This window comes from Bos taurus, chromosome 12 (assembly GCF_002263795.3).
Source record: "Bos taurus isolate L1 Dominette 01449 registration number 42190680 breed Hereford chromosome 12, ARS-UCD2.0, whole genome shotgun sequence".
In the NCBI taxonomy this organism is placed as follows: Eukaryota; Metazoa; Chordata; class Mammalia; order Artiodactyla; family Bovidae; genus Bos; species Bos taurus.
In genome coordinates, this window is record NC_037339.1 from 26,244,421 (window position 1) to 26,270,779 (window position 26,359).

General features: G+C 33.6%; 1 protein-coding gene and 1 non-coding gene across 7 annotated transcripts in view; one reads left to right on the forward strand and one right to left on the reverse strand.

The window, feature by feature from the left end:
• Window positions 1-26,359, reverse strand: part of NBEA (neurobeachin) — a 673,061-nt gene that overhangs the window by 475,326 nt on the left and 171,376 nt on the right. For all 6 annotated transcript variants that reach the window (XM_059892161.1, XM_059892163.1, XM_059892162.1 and 3 more), the window contains 6 exons: window positions 18,606-18,758; window positions 16,359-16,527; window positions 15,849-15,928; window positions 15,068-15,130; window positions 14,874-14,971; window positions 11,067-11,159 (listed from right to left, as the gene is read on the reverse strand). In XM_059892161.1, coding sequence (XP_059748144.1) covers window positions 11,067-11,159; window positions 14,874-14,971; window positions 15,068-15,130; window positions 15,849-15,928; window positions 16,359-16,527; window positions 18,606-18,758 — 656 coding nt within the window. The remainder of the gene's footprint in view (window positions 1-11,066; window positions 11,160-14,873; window positions 14,972-15,067; window positions 15,131-15,848; window positions 15,929-16,358; window positions 16,528-18,605; window positions 18,759-26,359) is intronic.
• On the forward strand, window positions 7,586-7,657 carry TRNAY-AUA (transfer RNA tyrosine (anticodon AUA)). Its single transcript has one exon. It is a non-coding gene; the product is annotated as a tRNA-Tyr (tRNA).

The following is a 26,359-nucleotide window of genomic DNA, read 5'->3' on the forward strand; positions in this document are numbered from 1 at the left end:
GTAGGATTTTTGAGATTAGTTGTTTGTTGCTTCATTTGCTATTATTTTCTCCCATTCTGAAGGCTGTCTTTTCACCTTGCTTATAGTTTCCTTTGTTGTGCAGAAGCTTTTAAGTTTAATTAGGTCCTATTTGTTTATTTTTGCTTTTATTTCCAATATTCTGGGAGGTGGGTCATAGAGGATCCTGCTGTGATGTATGTCGGGGAGTGTTTTGCCTATATTCTCCTCTAGGAGTTTTATAGTTTCTGGTCTTACGTTTAGATCTTTAATCCATTTTGAGTTTATTTTTGTGTGTGGTGTTAGAAAGTGCTCTAGTTTCATTCTTTTACAAGTGGTTGACCAGTTTTCCCAGCACCACTTGTTAAAGAGATTGTCTTTAATCCATTGTATATTCTTGCCTCCTTTGTCAAAGATAAGGTGTCCATATGTGCGTGGATTTATCTCTGGGCTTTCTCTTTTGTTCCATTGATCTATATTTCTGTCTTTGTGCCAGTACCATACTGTCTTGATGACTGTGGCTTTGTAGTAGAGCCTGAAGTCAGGCAGGTTGATTCCTCCAGTTCCATTCTTCTTTCTCAAGATTGCTTTGGCTATTCGAGGTTTTTTGTATTCCATACAAATTGTGAAATAATTTGTTCTACCTCTGTGAAGAATACCATTGGTAGCTTGATAGAGATTGCATTGAATCAATAAATTGCTTTGGGTAGTATACTCATTTTCACTGTATTGATTCTTCCAATCCATGAACATGGTATATTTTTCTCCATCTATTAGTGTCCTCTTTGATTTCTTTCACCAGTGTTTTATAGTTTTCTATATACAGGTCTTTAGTTTCTTTAGGTAGATATATTCCTAAGTATTTTGTTCTTTTTGTTGCAATGGTGAATGGAATTGTTTCCTTAATTTCTCTTTCTATTTTCTCGTTATTAGTGTATAGGAATGCAAGGGATTTCTGTGTGTTGATTTTATAACCTGCAACTTTACTATAGTCATTGATTAGTTCTAGTAATTTTCTGGTGGAGTCTTTAGGGTTTTCTATGTAGAGGATCATGTCATCTGCAAATAGTGAGAGTTTTACTTCTTCTTTTCCAATTTGGATTCCTTTTATTTCTTTTTCTGCTCTGATTGCTGTGGCCAAAACTTCCAAAACTATGTTGAATAGTAATGGTGAGAGTGGGCACCCTTGTCTTGTTCCTGACTTTAGAGGAAATGCTTTCAATTTTTCACCATTGAGGATAATGTTTGCTGTGGGTTTGTCATATACAGCTTTTATTATGTTGAGGTATGCTCCTTCTATTCCTGCTTTCTGGGGAGTTTTTATCATAAATTCAAATCAATAAAATTAGAAATGAAAATGGAGAGATCACAACAGACAACACAGAAATACAAAGGATCATAAGAGACTACTATCAGCAATTATATGCCAATAAAATGGACAACGTGGAAGAAATGGACAAATTCTTAGAAAATTACAACTTTCCAAAACTCGACCAGGAAGAAATAGAAAATCTTAACAGACGCATCACAAGCACGGAAATTGAAACTGTAATCAGAAATCTTCCAGCAAACAAAAGCCCAGGTCCAGATGGCTTCACAGCTGAATTCTACCAAAAATTTAGAGAAGAGCTAACACCTATCCTACTCAAACTCTTCCAGAAAATTGCAGAGGAAGGTGAACTTCCAAATTTATTCTATGAGGCCACCATCCCCCTAATACCAAAACCTGACAAAGATGCCACAAAAAAAGAAAACTACAGGCCAATATCACTGATGAACACAGATGCCAAAATCCTTAACAAAATTCTAGCAATCAGAATCCAACAACACATTAAAAAGATCATACACCAAGTGGGCTTTATCCCAGGGATGCAAGGATTCCTCAATATCCACAAATCAATCAATGTAATACACCACATTAACAAATTGAAAAATAAAAACCATATGATTATCTCAATAGATGCAGAGAAAGCCTTTGACAAAATTCAACATCCATTTATGATAAAAACTCTCCAATTCTTTCTTAAGTACATAATCTGTTTAACATGTCCATGGAGTTGTTAAGTTAGTACCTTTTCATTTCCAGAAGTTATTTTTGGTATTTTTTTAAAAGCTAAATAGCTTGTTTCAATATGATCTTGTTTCTTAAGAATTTTAACTCCTATTTTGTTTGATATTCATTTTTGGCATATGAGAAAATGTTCCTTACTTTTGTGTACTGAGCTACACATCTGAAAGGAATTTTGTAATATTTTCCTCAACATTTTTAAGTTTTTACTGGTACAAAGTGTTTCAGGGTATCTTTTTTACCCATCTTGTTTCTTCTCCAATTATTCTTAACAGTCCTGGTAAGTCTCCTATGCCTTTATATTTTCTCTCATTTTATGTTTTTGGTCCATGCTTTGAGATCTTCAGTTTACTAATTTGGGTGAATACAGAAAAATAATAATTTAAAGAGGCAGAATGTCACCTTTGGTAGTCTACTTGAATTTCAGATGCACTTACAAGAAATAAAGTTGAAAGATTCCATAAAAGCTTCCACACTAGTTCTATTTCATTGAGTACATAACTTGATTCCCTCTTACCTCTTGTCTCTGTCTTTTATGCCCCTTCAAATGAGTTGTTATCTCCTGTTTTCACAATGTTGCACTCAGATCACCCTGGTGTGAATTTTATATGAAGTCCCTCCCTGAGGTTGTTGTAAGGCAAAGATCCCTCTAAGCACACTGATCTGAAGTATGTAACTTATCATGGTGTAGGTCCTGAAGCCAGCATCCTAGTACTCCAATATCCTTTTACTTACAATCTCCATCTACTTTTACAAGTTCAAAGACAAGGAAAAATCATCCCATCATTTCAGGTACTTCTTGCCATTCTGATGGTAACTTACATAGAAGTCAAAGTTAATATGCCTTGGAAGGGGAAGACAGAGGAGAGGAGAGAGAATGGAAGGCAGAGATCACTGAGATCAAGATTTGCTGCTTTTTAGTCTTTAACTTAGGCTACTAACATACTTCATTAGCTGTTTGTCAGTACCACGGGAGAGGAAAAATCCCTCACAGACTGCCATTTTTACTCTACTGGTACCCCAACAGAACATCAAGACTCATTTATACCTATCCAAGTACCTACAAAAGCCAACATTTTGGTAGAAGAGAGCCAAGCTTGGAGTTTAGAGTAGATGAGGAGACAGCTTTTTTTTTTTTTTAATTCTTTTAACTGCTGTATCCCCAAAATCTGCACCAGTACTTTTTACTAACAGACAATAAACTGGACTAATTTCAACTAGTCCAAAAAAGAAAGAAGCAATTAGGTTAAACAACTGTCAACATGTAACAGGCACTTGCTAGAATGAAAAACTAACAGACAGCACTTTGATTCATTTAACTACCAATAGTATACTTTTTGGAGAAGGCAATGGCACCCCACTCCAGTACTCTTGCCTGGAAAATCCATGGACAGAGGAGCCTGGTAGGCTGCAGTCCATGGGGTCGCGAAGAGTCGGACACGACTGAGCGACTTCACTTTCACTTTTCACTTTCATGCATTGGAGAAGGAAATGGCAACCCACTCCAGTGTTCTTGCCTGGAGAATCCCAGGGACGGGGGAGCCTGGTGGGCTGCCGTCTACGGTGTCGCACAGAGTAGGACATGACTGAAGCGACTTAGCAGCAGCAGCAGCAGTATGGTTTTGAGTGAAATTATCTTTTAGAATCATCCAAAAGCAACAGTGTTTGAAATTTAAGACTTTAGACAAACATACTTGGTTGAGAAACTTTTATTTCCACAATAAATATTCAGTAACATGTACTTTAAAAATTTTAAGCTGAAATAGTCATAGTTTTACTATGGTACAACATTGGGCATTTTGATCATCTAGTTGAACCATGTGTCAGAATTCTGTCCTGAGAGTAACTGTAATTAAGCCATTTTCATGAAGGGCCAGTTTGGCTTTCTATTCAAGCACATATCAAAGAGAAGGTTACTCAATTTTCTATGTCTTTTTATTTTGAAAATTCTTAAGATTTATAGAAAAGTTGAAAGGATAGTACAGAGAGGTCCCTTATATTACTTACCCAGCTTTCCAATATGTTAACATACCTAATCATGGTACATATGTCAAAACTAAGAATGAACACAGGTATATTATTAACTACAGACTTTACTTAGATTTCATCATGACTTTTTTTTTTTTTTTTTTCCTGTTCAGTATCCAATCCAGAATACCACTGTACATTTAGAACTTCTGGTCTTTAGCAGGTTCCCATCCATTGTGTTTCATGTCTTTCAACAGTTTTGAAGAGTATTGGTCAAGTATTCTGAAGAATGTCGCTCAACTGGGAGGCATATGATGCTTTCTTATAATTAGACTAAGGTTATTTGTTTCTTAGAAGAATACCACAGAGATGAAGTGCCCTTCTCATCATATCGCATCAGGGAACATGCTATCAAAATGACATATGACTGGTGATGTTAATCTTATTCAATAGTGAAAAACTCAATCAGATTCCACTATTTTTTGGAAGTTAGCCAGTAAGTCCACCCCTCACTCAAGGAGAGGGGGTTTAAGTTCCATCGTCAAGCAGTGGGAGTAACTACATTTATTATTTGGAACAGACTTCTCAGTTTTTATGAGAGATGCCAAATCTATCTCTAGTTCAGCTCACAAAGTATATGGATTATCTCCCAAGCTGTGTCCTAGGTACTTACAGAAATCAAAAACTCAGTAGAGACGCCACCTAGACTTCAGTTTAGTTTCAGCCACAGACACAATTCCGCTTCACTATAGAATGATTCCCCCATACACAAATGAGATGCTGACTTTGGGTGGTATCTTATTTAACAGTTTTAAAGATGTCTCTCTTAGGATTTTAGGTATATTAATTACGGCACCTATTTCCTGAAACTAATAGTGTTTTGTTTCAAATCCTGTCTCATGCTAGTAATGATTAGATTATAGTAAAATCATCCCATTTCTATTTGAATACCACTAGTGTTTCATATTTATATTTGGTGTCAGGTACATAAGATATCATAAGGAAGAAATATTCCACTTTTATCAAAATAGTTAACTTTTTGTTAACTATTCAAATTAGCATGTAGCAATATGCTGTGAACTCTTTATATTTATTATATAGTATATATTTTAATGATAAAGGTCAATGAGGGAAGCGGTATGATTTTATTCATTCATAGGGATAAAAACTGAGATTCAAAGATGTTTCTGAAACCACTCAGAAAACACACGGCTAAGGTAAGATCCAAACCTAGGCAGTCCAACTTGAGAGCCAATGAACTACGTGTATATTGTTAATCAATTATATCCATTAACCATCAAGTTGTATATGCTTTAAGTGTTTTTTTTCTTTTTACTACTAAATTTAATTTCATAACATTGATAGGAATTATTTAAACTGTGTAGGTGTATTTAAGCCTAGTCCTGCTCCATCATTCTCCAATAGATAACTCATTTTAACTAATCAGTCATTGATTCTACTTAATTAATTCCATTAATAATGTAATTCCTGAAAATTCTTTCAAGATTTTAAAGGCGCTTTTTACATTCAATGTTTGCAGTTTTTTAAAGGCGCTTTTTACATTCAATGTTTGCAGTTTTTTAAACAATTTGTTCCTGAAAAATTGTTTCTATAACTAACATTAATATGATTAAAATATTAACATAATCTATATATACCTTCATTTCTACCAACTCCCCATTAGAAACCACCGTTCTTGATTTATTTCTTATGAATTCGACTAGACTTTCTCACTGCAAATATAATAAGTACTATGTTCTCATGTTCTCTTTCAACAAAAATAGCGTCTATTAATAATACATATCCATCTTTACTATTTATTTTTAATCTTTTAACAATATAGTTGTTATATCTGTATGTAGAGACTTATCTCATTGGTCTTATAACTACATAGTATTCCATTTAATAAATGAACTATAATTTATTTGTTAACAAATTCCCCCATTAATAGAAATTTAAGATTTCTCCTAACATTTACTATCATAAACAAAGAAAAAATGAATAACTCTGAATAGCTATCATTTCACATGCCTGCAACTGATGAATTGTTAGGTTAAAAAGTACACGTATTTGTAATTTTGACAGATATCAATGAAAATAAACTGCACTCCATATGGGGTTATACTAGTTTATGCTCTAGTTAGCAATATGTGAGATGCTTGCTCTTCCCATGTGTCTTGCTAACAGAGAAGGATGCTGAATTTTGAGATTTCTATCCATCTAATACATGAACAATGTGCTTAGTTTTAGATTATATTTCCCTTACTACAGGTAGAATTGAGCCACCAGGGAAGCCCCAACAGGTAGAATTACATTTATATATATATATATATATATATATATATATATATATATAATATATATTCTACTAGAGGTAGAATTTACCTCCTTTCAAATACAGTTGTGCCACATGTATTTGCCTCTATAAATTGTTCACTTACATACATCCTTGCCTATTCTTCTACTGGGTTGTCTTACCAATTTCTAGAGAAAGCTCATCATGCAAGATTCTTTTAACTTCCTCAGTTTCTATACTAATTAAGAAAATTATCACTGATTTTGTACATTCATTACATTTGCCCTTTCTTCAGTTGCTTAGCGGTTAGCTAGCCATTTTTATTACAATTTTTAAAAAATCAGATTTTAAATGATTATCTGTCTTTTAAATCTTTAATTCCTACTTTCTAATTTATTATTTCCATTTATTGTAATTCCTTATCTAATGTTTATGCTTTAATTCTTTTATTCTGTATTTCTTTTCTATTGTTTCATAGCTATGATATTCCTCTAAGTACTTCTTTGCTGCTGCTGCTAAGTTGCTTCAGTCGTGTCCAACTCTGTGCAACCCTATAGACGCAGCCCACCAGGCTCCTCTGACCCGAGGATTCTCCAGGCAAGAATACCGGAGTAGGTTGCCATTTCCTTCTCCAATGCATGCATGCATGCTAAGTCACTTCAGTTGTGTCCAACTCTGTGCGACCCTATGGACAGCAGCCCTCCAGGCTCCTCTGTCTACAGGATTCTCCAGGCAAGAATACTGGAGTGGGTTGCCAGTTCCTTCTCCCAAGCACTTCTTTAGCTGTATTCAATGGGGTTTTGAAGTTGTTTTCTAAAAATTCTGCAATTTCAGTGTACTTTCTCTTTGACACAAAAGTTGTTTAATAAATTTTAAATGTCTAGGAAGAAGAAACTTTATTTTTTTAATTTTATTCCTATTTTCAATTTTGTTGCATTTTAACAAGAAAATCTTGACCGTTTTGTCTCTCTGTTTTGGATTTTTTTCTTTGACCCTACTACACCCTACCATGTCCAGCCTCCCTGGTGGTTCAGATGGTAAAGAATCTGCCTGCAATGCAGGAGACCCAGGTTTGATCCTTGGGTTGGGAAGATCCCTGGAAAAGGGATGGCAACACACTCCAGTATTCTTGCCTGGAGAACTGCATGGACAGAGGAGCCTGGTTGACTACAGTCGATGGGGTGGCAAAGAGTCAGACATGACCGAGAGACTAATACTTTCACTTTCACACCAAGTCAAATTTTCATTCATGGACTTCCCTGGTGGCTCAGATGGTAGGGCATCTGCCTATAATGCAGGAGACCCATGTTCGATCCCTGGGTGGGGAAGATCCCCTGGAGAAGGAAATGGCACCCCACTCCAGTATTCTTAAAAAAAAAAAAAAATTTTCATTCATGTTCCATAAGCACTTGGGAGTTACAGTCTTTATTAATGTGGTACCTACTGACTTCAAGCTATATTAATCAGATTTACTTTACTATTTATATTCCTCTCCCTTTTGCCTTTTTATGGGCTGGGGTGAATTAGAGTTTGTTTCAATGTTTTAAATTATTAGTGATTATTTCTCCTGTAATTTCTGTTTCATTAAAGTTTCAACTTTTAATATTATAAAGTATCTTTGTTTATGTTGTTTATTGCTTTTTGGCTTGAATTCTAACTTGTCCAATAATAAGACCATGATTCCTGATTTTTTTCATTTGTATTTATGTATTACAGTTTTGGGTTTCCCAGGTGGCACTAGTGGTAAAGAACATGCCACCAATGCAAGAGACTTTAAGATATGTGGATTTGATTCCTAGATAGGAAGATCCCCTGGAAGATGGCATGGCAACCCACACCTTAATTCTTGCCTACAGACTCTCATGGTCAGAGGAGCCTGGTGGGCTATGGTCCATGGGCTCACAAAGAGTCGGACACAACTGAAAGGAGTTAGCATGCATATGTCAGGTTTTATGCTTCTTGAATTTTATAGATTTTTAAAAATCATCCATTATATGCATTGTTCTCAGTTTTATTTATACAGTATTTTTTAATATATTGACAGCGTTACAGTTTTCTTTTTTTCATCTTTTCTTTTTCTTGGCTGCATGGCATTTGGGAGCTCAAGTTTCCCAACGAGGGACCAAACCTATGCCCCCTGCATTGGAAGCACAGGGTCTTAACCACTGGACTACCAGGGAAGTCTTGATGAGCATTACAGTTTTAACTGTTCATCTTTGTTGTTATAAAGGAATAAGAGGTCCTTTATGTGTAGGCAGTTCATGTATTTCCCAATGATGGGCAATGATAAAATCTCCATATTTACTCAAATTTTCCTCTCTCCTAAAGCATCAAATTTTATTCAATAGGCCTACATTTTTATTGTCAGCTTACATGGATATCCTTTGATTCTTTGAACTTTGTCTAGTTTCCTCCTTTCCCTAGTTCTTTCTCAATTCATTATAACAATAGAATTTCTACCTTATTAGGGCATACAAAAAGGAGATACCAGTCTGTTATTTGTTTTAGTCTTAGTTTTACTATTAAATTAATTCAGTGTTCATCAAGAGTACTTGGCTGTAGTCTGTCCAGTCAGTCCTAATTGGCTGAACTTAACCCCTAGTAATTTTCTCAAGAATTATTCAGAAAAACAGTTCCTTACATGATTAAAAATTGTTTGGCAGCACACTTTTATGTAAAGGATACTTTGGTTTCCATTTTCTTGAGTACTTGACAGTTACTGCTTTACATTTTCTACTGATGGTTGTCGTAGACAAGCTGAAGCCCAGAGTAACTTTTTTCCCCTTTAACTTGTGAATGTTGAAAAAAGGACTTAAAAAAATTATATTTAAATCCAATAGTATACTTTTCTACAGACCATTTCAAGAAAAATGTTCTTGGTACACAGCATATACCCTTTAATATGGATGGCAAGATCTATATTAGAAGCTCACTGAATTATAGGTTTAAAAACACTTGTTTAGTTACATTGTTCTGCTTTTCTTATTTGGAAACTCTATTTACGCTGTTTATGTTTTTGGAATTTCTATGTCTTCTGTATGGATCATTTCCTCTTTAATCCTTCTGAACTCTTTTATATTCATCCATATAATGCGCATCCATATATTCCATGCACATTATTTGCTTTGTTTTCATTTTTATCTTCCGTGTACCTTACTGTGCTATCCACAGAGTTTCTCTTCCTTGAGCATCTTCCAATTTCATTTTTGTGTGAGAGTTTTTCCTTCCAATTTGTTTGAAATTTTTGTTAGCTCATGATTCAACATTTCAAAGTTATTCCATCATTTCTTCTAACTTCGTAAATTTCTGCTTTGGAGCTTCCCTTTCTCACAAGAAATTCTTTCTTACTTTTTAAACTTACAGTAAAAATTTTAACTATATTTATTGTGTACTTCATGGCAATATTTTCCAGTGACTATTCGTCATGTACTGGTTAGTTCTGCTTATCGTTTCCACATTTCTATGTTTTAAAATGTGTGTTTCTTGACAATTTTTAAGAGCTTGCATAGAGGGAAGAAGCCTTTATTAATTATTCCCAATCAATTTCCTATTCTTAACCAAAGTTAAATGCTGCTAAGCTGCTAAGTCACTTCAGTCGTGTCTGACTCTGTGCGATCCCATAGACGGCAACCCACCAGGCTCCCCCGTCCCTGGGATTCTCCAGGCAAGAACACTGGAGTGGGTTGCCATTTCCTTCTCCAATGCATGAAAGTGAAAAGTGAAAGTGAAGTCGCTCAGTCGTGTCCGACTCTTCGCGACCCCATGGACTGAAGCCTACCAGGCTCCTCCGTCCATGGGATTTTCCAGGCAAGAGTACTGGAGTGGGGTGCCATGAGCCATATCTCTTGAAGTTAAAACTGAATATGCTCTCACTCCTGGTATTCTATCACTTAGTAAACTTACAGTTCCTCAAGTACACATTACTCTTTTCTACAATCCAGGCTTTGTTGAACTATTCTCTAGATCTATAATATCACCATTCTCTCTTAACTATTGATTTGGTACCAAAATGAAAATAATATTTACTTTTCTAGACTATTTAGCATGTTAGACATGTTTTATCTGAATGGTGTGAAATTTTCATTAGTATTATTGATCACTCTCCACAGTTCAAAATACCAAAAAAAAATTAGCAATTCAAAAATTCTGAGAGGAACCCTATCCATCGTTGCTAAATGGCAGTATTTGGGCTCATTTGTATATAAAATGGACTTATACAAGACTATTCATGCACAGGACAACATAGTATGAAAAACATTCATTATATCAGCAAGTGATTTTTGTTTATTTTTTTCTCAGCAAATGATTTTTAAAAGTGTCTAAACTCCGGACTTTGGGGAAAAAAGGAATATTGTAGGATCTTCAAATCACAATAAGCCTCAAAATTAGAAAATAATACAAACAGATATTAAATATTGACTTAGCTGTCAGCAAAACCTCAATATACATATTTGCCTGTGTCAAGAAAGCTTTCATTGAAAGCATATCCCAATGTCCTTTATTTTATTTGATGAAATATGTTACATTATCTTTAAAAGCATGCAACAGGAATAAAGTAAATTACTTAAGTGTGAGAAACTGTTAAAAAAACATTCTTTTATAAAATGTTTTTCTTTTTAACATAAGAAGTTATTTTCATTGTAACATCATTCCAATCAAATTTACGTGTTACTAAACCAGTAAAAACACAATTTCAGTAGATACTTCTATAATTCATTATGAAAAACATCAACTTACTTGTGACCTAAATGCTTCAGAAAATATCCCAGAACCTTCAGAGCTTGAACCCAAATACTTTCACTTTTAGAGGCCAATAATTTGTAGATTACCCTAAAATATATAGAAATAAATGATCTTTTGAGCACATTTGAATATTAAAAATATAAGCACTGTATACTTTACAAGGAAATTATAAATGTATAAAACATAAAATATCTCAGAATTTTAAATTCTTTGAAAAAATTTGAAAACTAGCATATTAGTTTTCTTTATATTTGAACTTCAAATACATACTGAAAAGGACAAAGCAATTGGTTGTTCATAAGTAATGCCTCCCAGCACATAGAATATAATTTTCAATATTAAGACTCATGCTCAGTTAAGCCACATTTCTTCTTCTATTAGAATTTCCCCTAACATTTGTACTTAATGACCTTTTTTCCTGGTTATGGCTAATTGGACCAGGGGAGTACATACCTGCTCAATTTTTCTTTTCTGAAAATTTGGAATAAGTTCTGAGAAACAATAGCTAATCTTTGTTGGGCTCTTGAATTAGGAAATGATTTAGAACAGAAACGGTAGGACAGCCTTGCTCTGTTCACAAAGGCGAGTCTATATACAGAAGAATAAAGCAGCTATATAGGAAGTAGCAGAAAAAGCAAACTGGTTTCCTCAAAGAGTTTCAATTCTTGGTTCCTACGCAAATGTGTTGTACAACAAACTAACATATGACCTAACTTACAATCCCTTCAAATAATATTTATATGTACTTCAGAAATTTTATCTCATTTTTTTCCAAAAAATAATTTTTTTTTCCTGTAAGGTGTGTGGATACTTAGTTGCTCAGTTCTCTCCGATCTGTTTGCAAAGTATAATTTTCCTATCATTTCAGGGACAGTAACAGAGAAAAACAAATAATTGAAAGTTAATAACATCTATTTTAAATTGTTTAACAGTAGCTTATACTATTAAAAACAAAATAATATATTGTTGATAATACTATCTTATTACTCTACTGAAGAATAGATGAGGAGAAGAGTGATTACTTCCTTCAGAAGATAGTTTTTTAGAAAAGCCTCAAGTTACTAGCATTAGTCACTCAGTTGTGTCCGACTCTTTGTGACCCCATGGACTGTAGCCTGCCAGGTTCCTCTGTCCATAGGATTCTCCAGGCAATAATACTGGAGTGGGTTGCCACTCCAGTTCTTGCCATTCAAGTTCTTAAATGAATGTAAATTTACACTGAAATATACTTTCAGAATTATTAAGGACCAATATCAGTAATGAAAAAAAAAAAAAGACAAGTATGAGAACAGAAAAGTTATTATTTTGTCATTGATGTTTTAGTCACTAAGTCGTGTCAAATTCTTTTGTGACCCCATGGACTATATGCAGCCTGCCATGAGATTTCACAGAAAAGAACACGGGAGTGAGTTGGCACTTCCTACTTCAGGGATCTTTCTGACTCAGGGATCGAACCTGCCTCAGATGCACTGGCAGGTGGATTCTTTACCACTGAGTCAACTGGAAAGCCCATAGAAAAGTTATACATTTCAAAAAAAGAGAAATATTCAGGGAATCATAAAAAGAACATTCAATAGCAAAAATAATCTTGAAAACAAAAGTAAAACCTCACAGCATAAAAATGTGACTCTACTCAAACATGTTATCAGAAACTCCACATAATTCCTATTCTCTAGGAATAACTTTGAGTTTAAGGGATAAAAAGGTATAAATACATCTGAGATCAACAGAAATTATGATTTAACATTTGAAACATGAAAGATCTAAGGCCATCAGACATCTATGCTACATAGGATTTTTTTTACAACCAAGTACTTATTTAAAAAATAATATGAAGAATGAATAGGAAATTTACCAACGATTCAGTTAATGACCGTTTACTTACAATATAATCTGATAGGTGAATTCTAGTTAATTTGCTTTAGCCTACTATATTCAGCCAGAAAATGATGTAAAAAAGAAACTGTCTACAATGGCACCCCACTCCAGTACTCTTGCTTGGAAAATCCCATGGACGGAGGAGCCTGTTAGGCTGCAATCCATGGGGTCGCTAGGAGTCGGACACGACTGAGCGACTTCACTTTCACTTTTCACTTTCATGCATTGGAGAAGGAAATGGCAACCCACTCTAGTGTTCTTGCCTGGAGAATCCCAGGGATGGGGGAGCCTGGTGGGCTGCCGTGTATGGGGTCGCACAGAGTCGGACACGACTGAAGTGACTTAGCATTAGCATACTTTTCTTTAAAGGTTTTGAGATACAAAAATATTACATTTTTTGATGCTCAGTTCAATGTTGTATTACCACAAGGTTTTCTTTAAGCCCAGTTTAATATTATCAGTATTAAATTAAGTGCAATCTTTGTGTTCACTTCTTAGTATGTATGAATTATAATTAATCAAAAATTTCCCCAGACATAACTGTTACCCTTTAGTTCCTATTTTCTAGGGTATAGATTTTAAAATTTTATACCTAATATATCTATTTTTTCAATATTTTAAACAAGAACCTACATTCTCCACATTCTTTTTAAAATGAAAAACTAAAGTAGCAAATTTTTCATCTTTGTGATTGTTTTTAACATACTGGTAACAAACAATGTGACATGTCCAGCTGGTATCAACTATGAGAAACATGATTGTACCATATGAAATTGCTACTATTCAGTAAAATCACTAAGTTTCAGCAATTTCATAGAGTTCAATCTCACAGTAAAATATACTTGTAGTTGTTACTAATGAAATGTATAATTTTATTATTCAAATAGATTAGCAACCCCATGGGTTGTAAACTCAATGGGAAGAGTGATGTCACAAGATGGATATCCACATAGAAATAAAGTGATGGCTTCTCTAACTTGAAAAGGAAATCCTTCAAGATTATAAAGTTGTTATTTGCTGATATAAATGACCAAGTAAAAGAAGCACTAATAATATAGTCTTTTGACAGTTATTAATATATTCTTTCCAAACTCTTTTTAAAACCTGTGAAAGCTCACTGAGTTACATGTGGCATTACCTAGAATTCTTATTTATACAAATAACTCAGATTCCAGAAAAAATGAGAGAATCCCTAAGAGGCTAGGTTATAGGTTTAACGTACTTAAGAATACTAACCAAGAAACTGTTTTATTCATATCTACACAATTACTTTACAATCAACATAACTAAAGTTTTCAAATTCTTCGGTTTTGGATTCTAATTCAAAAACATTTCATCCCCATCTTCCCATCACACTGCCATTGTCCTGGCTCATTATCCCTAATACTTACGAATAAAATAATTTCTCTACTGGTCTTGCTACATTAGTTTTATCCCTTTCCAACTCATTCTCCACATTGCTCCTTGGAAAAATAGAAATCTGCAAATCATTTCTATATTCAAAATTCTTTAGTTTTCATGACCAACAGAAAAAATTTAAAGTTCTTACCATTTAATGGATCTTTCAACCTGGCCACTCTCTACCTCTTGAGCCCAAACTTAGAATTTTCTAGAGCTTTCTTTAGCTGAAATATACCATGTGCTCTCATCTTTTTGTCAAAAAATTTGCTCTTTCAACTTCTTGAAATGCCTTTACTACAGTAACAATATAATTACTCTTTTTTGAGACTTGAGACCCATTTTCTATACATTTCATCAGTTTCCTGAGTATTAGGAGGATTAATAACAGCTTTCTCCATCTATTCCCTTCTTATGTGTAAGATTTTTCTATATATACCCAAAAGTTAACTGAATAGGATTATTCTGGGAAGCATACGTGTACTAAATTAAACTCTACTAATGATACTTATATTATATTCATACCTTATTCCATTTCTTTGATCAAAGGCTGGTATCATTGATGCTGGGTGTTCTGACATTAAAGCCACTAGTAACTGTAACACATCATGAATATTTTCATCCTGCATAATAAGGATCATCAATATTTATTCAATAATAAATGTTTTTTAATGCATTGAATAAAATTGTTAAAATGGAAGACCCAAACCATATCCTACCTCATGCATTGTAAGCAGGTAATTTAATATACTCTGAAGTTCATCTTCCTTGACCCCTCGATCCTAATTTAAAATATATATATATTTAATTTAAATTTAAAATTAAAACTTTAATTAAAGACATACATCAAATTAATCATTTTAAAATAAAATATAAACTACTTAAAAGTAATGATGCTTTAATTATAATACTCAGATACTTCATAACCCATAGGCTATATCAAATCAAGTTAAATAAGTAAATACTTAGAAAAGTATATTCGTCTAAAATTGCTAATATTTGATTGAATTCACTATCAAAAATATTATATTTTCTTCATCTAAGTATATTCAATCACTATTTTCTAATCCCATATTCTTTTCTTAAAATGATGCAAATTATAATAAGACTTTACAATATCAATTACTGTGTATTTTGCCATTATTTTCTATATATCTTAATCTTTTAAAAATCCTACTATGATAAAATATGTAACATATGACTTCTCAAACAGAAACACAGATGATTTTCTAGAATAAAATCTTCATGCTCAATTTTCATGCACATATTCCTTGTCTGTTTTTGTTACATCCCTCAGTATGGAGACTTTCAGAGAATATTTAACACAAAGTTTAATGCAAAGTGAAGTTCAACAAGAGTTAATACTAAGATTTATAGAATACTGAAAGTAATTCATGAATTGAAGGTAGTTATTACTGATTTTACAATATTGATTTAAACTCTGGCAAAAATTCTTTTCACTTAATATACTGCAATTATGCATTATGTAAAACTGTTTACCTTTAGTATAAGCTGTTTCAAGAAAAGTAACATAAATGCCCGCAGTGATATAATTTCTTTTTGTGATGGCCGGGGACCATCTAGAATAAAACAGAAATCAAAAAAATAAACCAAAAACCTCCATCATTGTTATTATTAAATAATAAGCTCAATGAAATTATATTGTGATATTATGGAAAATTTAAATTATATACATTGCAATTATAATATAAATTAGTAGTAATTCTGTACAGTTTCAACAGTAGAGAATATAAAATTTCAGATTGTGGCAATTTCAAATTGCTTACTAATGTCAGATTTGGGAAAAAATTATTTTTTTTAAATTATAATATATTACTATACACTGATAAATTATAACATCTGTCTTACATGGATACAGTTCCCTACTTTTATTAACTTAATAAATTCCCTTTTCCCCCTCAAATCAAAGTTTTCCCAATATTTCTTCATCTAATTTCTTTCCCAATTTCATCACCATGGCCCAACTTACATAGGTAATACTGTACTTACCTAAACCTTTGGGTGTAATGCCACTACTATCAGCAGGATTAATGACCCAGTAGTAATATTTTAGTGTATGCATAAGCTGTAATACTGTTCCTACTCTGCGTATGGTGGTGTAAATGGTAGCAGTTCCAATAAATTCAGCAGACAAATAGGTGTATAGAGAAAGCTGAACCTAGTACAGAATATTAACAAAGCATTAAAATAAATTTAAAATGCCTCAAGTGCTTACATTAAAAATATACATTCTATTCTAATTTAAATGTAAATCTATATAAAGGCTGAGAAAGAATCATCTATTATGAGGTTAAAAATAATTATTTACTAAGTGTTATTTATATTATAAAGATAATCTGCAATCAACATATTCTAATAAAATTATTTAAAAAGCCAGCTAGACTAAAGCCCTTAATCAAAGTACAATGTAGCAGTTGAAAGGAACATAATATCAGTCAGCTATATCATATTTAGAAAAATTATACATTGTTGTCATAGACCCTAAAAGTTCATGTAATTTCAAATTTTCTTAACCTATTGTCACAGTATCAGAATCTAGCATGTAAGTATAAAGACAACAAGTTTAACCACCCTATTTAAAGAATGAACAAACACCAGGTTTGACTTTTACCACAATAATTAAAATGACAAACCATAAAAAAATAGAATTTTGAAGTTATGTGGGAGACTTGAAAATTACAAAAGGCAGCTCAAAATGTCCCTTGATTTCTACTAGAATAAAAGAGAGCTAAATTCAGGTATGCAAAATAATAAAAATGTTATGCTGATATCTAAAAAATTATGAATAAATTTCTTTTAAAACAAATATTTTTACATATCATGATATCATGAAAAAAAATCTATGCTCAAATAGAATGAATTTTCCAGCCACAATGATGACAATTATTGTGATATAATTAGTTATCTGGTACTTTTTTCTTTTCCTAATCTTAACAATCATTGTACCAGATTTTCTTTCTTCGAAAGGTTGTAAGTCACTATCTAATGACTTCAGAATGCATTTATTAAATCAAGCCTAATATTTTAATATTTTTAGCATTGATTTTTCAAGAGTTCCTTTTACATTCTGAATGTTTTTAATCACTATTTTCTCCGGTTATGTAACTATCATAAAAGATTTACCAACTGTTAATATTATCCCACATCTGCTTCCTTTATTCCTATTATATTATACATATAGATGTATAAATATATTTTGATAAAACTGTTTTTTTGATGAAATGTTTGAAAGGAGGTTGTTAGCATTCAGACACTTCACCACCAAATATTTCAATGTGAATCTCCTAAGAATAAGGCCATTCTCCTACATAGAACATAATATAATTCCTCTACTCAGTAAATTTAACACTTATGCAATACTAATATCTGAATCAAGGCTAATATTCAATATTTCCCTCTTTTCCCAATAGTTTGACATTGTAAAATACCTCCTAATCTATCATTTTGGAAAGGCAATGGCACCCCACTCCAGTACTCTTGCCTGGCAAATCCCATGGACGGAGGAGCCTGGTAGGCTGCAGTCCATGGGGTCGCGAAGAGTTGGACATGACTGAGCGACTTCACTTTCACTTTTCACTTTCATGCATTGGAGAAGGAAATGGCAACCCACTCCAGAGTTCTTGCCTGGAGAATCCCAGGGATGGCGGAGCCTGGAGGGCTGCCGTCTATGGGGTCGCACAGAGTTGAACACGACTGAAGTGACTTAGCAGCAATCTATCATTTATTTATTAACATCATCTATGGAGATCATTTAACAAAATCCTTAATTTTGATATTATCAAATGCATTACTTAACCCCCTAAAAAGAGAGGTTTGGAAGGTCTTAATTAAGAACCTTTTGGCTATCATCAAACTGTAAAGGTATCTTTCAACAATTTCTCCTATAAGCTTTATAGTTTTACCTCTCAAATTTTGGTCTTAAGTCTAAGTGGGTTTCACCTTTAATAGGTTAAGAAATACAGGTTTGATATTTTTTTAGCAACCATCACCACTATCTAGTTCCAGAACTTTCTCATCACCCCATTAAAAAAATATAATTTTTAACTATAGTTCCACTTATTTTAATATTTGAGTATTTACCTTTTTGATTTTAATACTGCCTAATATGACTGCTTCAGACTGACTATAACATAAATTGAAAAATTTCAACATTTTCTACTCAACAGTTTAGATCCAATAACTATATATTTATAATTTATAATATTAAAATAAAATAACTGAAGTTAAACAGTATACCTTTGCAGGTGTATGTATCCAGATGGCTGGGTTGAATAAAATGTGATCACAAAGCTGCTTCAGCAAAGGTGCTCCGTGAGATAAACCATCAAGGTATTTTGCAAACGATAAAAACTGCTCCAGGACAGCTCTAGTTATATGAACTCTTGATGACTAAAGAAAGAAAGTAGAAATTCAAGCTCATGCTTTTCATTTAGTACTCAGGAAATATGTATGTTTGACAGGTATGCTTCTTGGTACTGAGGAAAGACTAGTTAACAAAACACAAAACTGGAAAAAATAAAAATAAAAAACTTACATTCTAATAAAAGAGAAGACAAGAACATCCAATAAACTTAAAAAGGTAAAACATGTAACATGATAAATATAACAAGTGTATGAAAAGTGTGAAAAAAGAACATGAAGTGAATGGAAAATGTGTGGAAGGGTGGTTTAAAGAGATTTTACTGAGAAGGTAACATTTAACTAATTTGAAGTATAAGGCTAGCAGGCTAGCAATGATTTTGTATTAGTAGGCTATGTGACAAAACACAGACAGTGAGATCAGCAACAGTCTGACAAAATTCAAACCAAGCCTTAGAACATAACTTTAGATGAAAACTTCGTAAGATGGAAGAAATAATCCTAAAAAAATAACTTATTGCAAGGGGGAGGTAGACAAAGATAAATAAATATTTGAGTTACAAAAAAGCAGATTGGTCACTCATTTTAAAGGAACTTTAATACAAAAAGTAATACTACTTTAAAATTCTAAACTATTTTAACCATGGATAGGGGAATAAGGCTATGGTTTTTCCAGTGGTCATGTCTGGAGGTGAAAGTTGGACTGTGAAGAAAGCTGAGCACCGGAGAATTGATGCTTTTGAACTGTGGTGTTGGAGAAGACTCTTGAAAGTCCCTTGGACTGCAAGGATATCCAACCAGTCCATCCTAAAGGAGATCAGTCCTGGGTGTTCACTGGAAGGACTGATGCTAAAGCTGAAACTCCAATACTTTGGCTACCTCATGTGAAGAGTTGACTCATTGGAAAAGACTATGATGCTGGGAGGGATTGGAGGCAGGAGGAGAAGGGGACGACAGAGGATGAGATGGCTGGATGGCATAACCAACTCGATGGATGTGAGTTTGAGTGAACTCCGGGAGATGGTGATGGACAGGGAGGCCTGGCGTGCTGCAATTCATGGGGTCGCAAAGAGTTGGACACAACTGAGCGACTGAACTAACTAAACTGAACTGAGGGGAATAAAATTAAAATAACAGACAACCCTGTATGCGAGACAGCAAAAGAGACACAGATGTATAGAAGTCTTTTGGACTCTGTGGGAGAGGAAGGGGGTATGATTTGGAAGAATGGCGTTAAAACATGTATAATATCATATAAGAAATGAATCGCCAGTCCAGGTTCGATGCAGGATACAGGAAGCTTGGGGCTGCTGCACTGGGATGAACCAGAGGGATGGTATGGGGAGGGAGGAGGGAGGAGGGTTCAGGATGTGGAGCACGTGTACACCTGTGGCAGATCCATGTTGATGTATGGCAAAACCAATACAATATTGTAAAGTTAAAAAAAAAAAATAACAGAGCAATAGTTAGAACCTATCTTATAGATCAGATTTTAGCCTATAAAAATTGTCATGTGTCTATAAAAACACTTAAGTGATATAAAATCAGATTGACCATTAGGAACATATTCATTTGAGGAACTAATTCATAATCTGGAAATAAGCTTTTAACTTCTCCACCTAATTAAAAGATATGCTTAGAAGCATCAGGTGGGTCCTTTAACATCATTAAAAAAAAGTTATTTTGTTCTTCACAGCAATTTATACTGTTGGGTAGCTTTTTAAATTCGAAAATTTATCTTTAGGACACATTTTTCTACAATTGTGCTTTTTTATTGGCCACACAAAATCCTACCAGGCATAAAATGAAAGTTCTTCAAAAGCATGTGACCTTTACCTATAAGTATGCAGTACTTATTCTGTCTACCTTGGATAACTGTTATTTACATATCTTTCTTTCCTGATATTAAAAAAGGATACTATCTTATTCATCTTTTAACTGTCTGGAACCTGCCATAATTCTTCACTAAATGTTTAACTGAATTCATGTCAAATTCAAGAACAGAGTAAGAATAAAACAGATAAGACAAAACACTGATCAGAAGAGGATAGAAGGATATCCAATTTTGTTTTAATGTTTTAACTAAGATAGATTGAAAATATTTTTAAACTATGATATTTGTTTTCATTTTGTCAAGGAAAGCTATTTTAAAAAGAGACTTATTCTTGGATAATTTATAGTTAGTTCCTTAGTCACTCAGTTGTGTCTAATGCTTTGCAACCCCATGGACTGTATCCCACCAGGATCCTCTGCCCATGGAATTTTCAAGGCAAGAATACGAAGTGGGTTGCCATTTCCTACTCCAAGACAATTTATAGTTATTAATCTGTAAAGTGCAAGCTCTGAAATTTAAACTATATGATGTTACTTTTGTGTGGTAACTGAATACCTAGTTTGCAAGAAGTGCTATATAAGGGGTGAATAAACACATTTGGAAGTATAATCTGGGAAGCTAGAAAAAACTATTTTATTGTAATATCTACTCCAAAAAGTTATTAAGCCAAATAAGAGTGATGAATGTTAGAGAGAGAAATTGCTATGCAGTAAAAAGAGGTCTTCCCCACACTTAAAGCAGCCCACAATGAAATGGATTGCTAGAAATGTTTTTAAAGAACCTCTTCTATCTCCCTCTCTCTCTCTCTCTCTCTCTCTCTCTCTCTATATATATATATATATATATATAAATATATAAAACATGCATCATATATCAAGCAAACTATACATTGTGGGAAATTATTTTAATTACTAGAGGTGTATCATGACGTAGTTGATCTTCATTACCCATTTAGCTCCTTATGGACACCAAGATCTATCATTTATGTGTATTATTATTGTTGTCAGAGAGAGAGCATCAAAATTTTCACAACATTAAGTTCAAAAGAGACCGAGACCTAAGCTGATCAGTCAAACTGGAGGGAAGGATCTTCTTCAGTAATTGGGAGAAAAGAGCTCTCTCCACTTGGATGTGAAGGCTTATAGCACCAAGTCGGCCCAGCAACTCTATGACCACAAAGAATAATAGCTACAGCACAAAAGCATAACTGTAGGTAGCAGTAGAGAGATAGAGAAAAACCTGGTCTCTGATGACATACATAATTGAGACTTAAGCTAACCCTGAAGTCCAACTTACTGGATATGTTTTTCTGGCTGTAATGAATTATTTTCCAACCTTCACCATCCTATTTCTGTGCTTCCAGTGGGTTTGGCTAGTTGAAGACGCCAGCAGGAAATTAAAGGATAGGAAGAAAATGAAGTCTGGGACATTCATCTCCCTGGCTTCCCCCCTTGAGGTCAATACATTATATTCCTTTATTAAAGGCCACACTCTAGTCAGGTATACTTCTCCTATACTTAAAATATCTTTCTATTTGAATTGTGTTTTAAACATACATTCCTCTCATCTCTTCAAATGTTGATATTTCCTTTAACAATGCTCAGAAATCATTTAAAGAGCCTTGTATTAAATGCTTTCAATAATCAAGTTTGAGCACAGCATCTGTTTCCTAACAAGACAACTGATAAGCCACCTATCACTAGACTTCCAGTTACACTAGCAAGCATATTCCCTTAATGTTTAAGATAATTAATCAAATTCTTATTAACCACAATAAAAATACTGAATACATCAAACTGCCTCCAAGTTTTTTTTTCAAATTCATATTTTGGCAAATAAAACAAAACAAAAATACCTTAAAAGTTTTTCATGAAATAGTCTAAACATAATGAATAAGATGGCCTCTCACTAGACTATTTTCTTTAATAATTAACTTGTATCTTCCAAAACAAGGAGATAAAGCTAAGTGACAGTTAACCATTAACTTGTTATTAGTTGATAAATAAAAATGGAACTTTATTATCTACACTACTCACCTAACAGATGATTATTTGAAAATAAAACAGGTGAACATTAATATAAGAAAAAATAAAAAGTTATTCTTTTACCCTGATGCTGGGAAAGACAACACAAAAGAAGAAAAGGGTGGCAGAGGATGAGATGGTTAGATAGAGTCACTGACTCAATGAACACGAATTTGAGCAAACTCTGGGAGATAGTAAAGGACAGGGAAGCCTAGAGTGCTGCAGTCTATGGGGTCACAAAGAGTTGGACACAACTTAGTGACTGAACAATGACAACAATTATTTTATGTAATCAGATAAATACATAAGCCCTTTACATTTATTTAATTCAATTCAACAAATACATATAAAAGAAGACATACTTTTAGGTAGAAGATACAGCAATAATATGCAAAAAATGTTGTCCCTGTTTTCATGAAGCCAAGGCATACACTATAGCAGAAGGAAGCAGAAAACAAAAAGTAAAAAAAAAAAAGCCAGATTGGTGCTATAAAAATTAAGCAGGGAAATAATCATTGATGGTTAGCAAAGGAGTACTAGTCTATTGAGTTATCAGAGAAGACTTCTCTGATAAAGTGTCATAAGCAAAATCCTAAATGACGTGTAGAATCAAGCCATGTGGATATCTACAGAATTACCAAAGCAATGTGAAAAGAAAATGCAAAAGTCCTATGAAGAGCTCATGCTTACTATTTTAGTTTTTAAGAGAAAGCTCTTCAAAGAGGCCTTTGTACGGTCAGTGTGGCTGCAACAGAGAAAGAAAGAATGAGAGTGGTAAGGGATATGTCAGAGGTAAGAGACTTATGAATTTACTTTGAGAAGGATGGACTAGAAGGACCTGGCACATTTCAAGACTAATCTGATTGCAAGCAAAAAATGGACTGTGGGTAACTAGTGGTGAACGATGATGACAGTGTGAATAAAAATGGGCATAGAAACAAGTAGAGGAGTATTAATAAATAGCTCCAGTACTCTTGCCTGGGAAAATCCCATGGATGGAGGAGCCTGGTGGGCTGCAGTCCATGGGGTCGCTATGAGTCAGACATGACTGAGCAACTTCATTTTCACTTTTCACTTTCATGCACTGGAGAAGGAAATGGCAACCCACTCCAGTGTTCTTGCCTGGAGAATCCCAGGCACAGGGGAGCCTAGTAGGCCGTCTATGGGGTCTCACAGAGTCAAGACACAACTGAAGTGACTTAGCAGCAGCAGCAGTCACTGATTCTGGATATGTTTTGATACTAAAACAACACAGTATGCTGCCAGAAGGAATTCTGTGTGTGAAAAAGAGTCAAAAAGAATTAACATTTTTTATCTGAACTACTTGTTGAAGGGCAATACTGCTAACTGAGACAGAGAAGAGTAAAGGACAAAAGATTTGAAAGGAAAATCAAAGGTAACAGTTTGGATAATTTAAATCTGTGAAGCTTATTAAACATCTAAGTGGAATCAGATTCAAGGGAGAGGCTGGTAGTTGGGGATACACATTTGAGTATAAGCATCTGCAGTATAAGGAAAGCTAAGGGAACCCTGAGCTCAATCAGAGTACAGTGTAAACAGAAAAGTGACAAGATTTCTAGGATTAAGCACAAGGATACCACAGGCTTTAAAGTTTAGGAAGAAGGACTAGGAGAGAATTAAAGGAGGCCAAGGAGATAAGAAGAAAGCAAAGAAATAATGTTGTTACAAAATGCAATTGAACAAAGCAGTTCAAGAAGGAAATAATGTTAAACTAAAATATCAATAAGTCAAATAAGACTTAACATTGATATGTCATTTTAAGAGAAGCATAAGGATTAGAATGGGAATGGATCTATGACTACATAGGATTCCAGGAATATAAAAATATTTAATTTTGAAAATCAACTAATGTAACTCAGTAAACTAAGAAAAAAATGTAGAAAAATCATAATTATCTCAAATAATGTAGAGAAGGAGTGATGCTAAAGCTGAAACTCCAATACTTTGGCCACCTGATGCAAAGAGCTGACTCATTTGAAAAGACCCTGATGCTGGGAAAGATTGAGGGCAGGAGAAGGGGATGACAGAGGATGAGATGGCTGGATGGCATCACTGACTTGATGGACATGAGTTTGAGTGAACTCCGCGAGTTGGTGATGGACAGGGAGGCCTGGCGTGATGCGGTTCATGGGGTCGCAAAGAGTCGGACACAACTGAGCGACTGAACTGAATGCAGACAAAGCATTTGATGATTAAGAGTGTGAAAAGGCAAGTCACAGAGGAAGAGATATTATTGATGCATATCCAATAAGGACTCATATCCAAGATATATACAGAATTCCCAAGAACCAATAAGAAAATGACCAACAATTCAAATGACAAAGTGGAAATACTCTGAATAGGTATTTAGCAAAAGAGCACAACTTAAAGGACAACAAACATGTGAAAATGCTCAACTTAATTTGTAATCAAAAAAATGCATATTAAGACATAAAGTGATCCACAGAATAGAAGACTATCTTTGCAAATCATATATCTAATAAAGGATTGGGATATAGAATAAAAATTTCCTACAATTCAGTAATAAAAAGGAATACCACAGTTTTTAAAAATGGTCTTTGTAATAAATATTTCTTAAAAAATACACAAATGCTCAACATCATTTAGACATCACAGAAATGCAAATACAAAAGTGATAAAACATTTCACATCCACTATGATGGCTAGAATACTAAAAAAAGTCAGATAATAACAAAGGCTTCCAAAGCTGTGAAAAGACTAGAAACCTCATACACTGCTGAAGGACTGTAAAATGATGGAGCTATTATTATTAGTCTAATGTTCTTTTTATTTGATTTGAAGACTTTTCACAATATTTCTAATTTTAAGCTAAGTTTTAAGTGTACAAGTGAATGCTCACTTTAAAATTATGCTAATAAGCTCTCAGTAAATCGATTAAGTATATTTAAGAGGTAGTTCCTGATAGTGATCAGGAACAGCAGTGTCACAAAGGTATTTTCATAATATCTAACTCCTGTCAAATGTAATTTAACACAAGTCTTGAAAACAGCTCTTAATACTTCAGACATAGGAAAAGAGTATTCTATTATTAAAAATAACTAAATAGACTTAATGAAAACATTAATAAATTTACTGAAAAAATTATCTGACTAAAAAATGCTGTCTATGATATTTTATAATTTATTACTCCTCTAGCCTTCAAGAAACAAAAGTACTTGTTTCAAAGAAAACACAGAAGAATTTTAAATGTAGATCAATCTGAGGTTAAAAAAATATTTCCAAAAGACCTCTAAATTTTATTTCTCAAGAGAAAAATAAGTTTATTTCTCTTAGTTCAGGTCTCACCTCTATTATTTTCTTGGATAGTTCCATTTACAAAGCATCTGAATGTCATATGAATGTTAATGATTAACTCTTAAGAAGAGGTTTGGGAGCACTAATGATGGTGATAGATATTTCTTAAGGAAAGAAAAAAACTTATTTATGAAATATCACTTTACTGTTTGAAGGAAATCACATGGTACAATCAAACTCCTGTGAGACCATTATCAGAAACTCAGCACTCATTGCCATTATAGTACAGTTGTAACTAAAGCAAATGTCATTAAAAAAGCAGGGCATAAATGACACACATAGGAAGAATTAAAGTGATCTAGTTTGCACTGTTTACACTATGTATTGATTAGAAAAAAATGCTACTTTAAACATTCAAATATATTAAAATCAGGGACAAAGCAAAAACTAATGTTTCTGTTGCTACCAAATATAGGTTTTTGTTTACTACCTTAAAA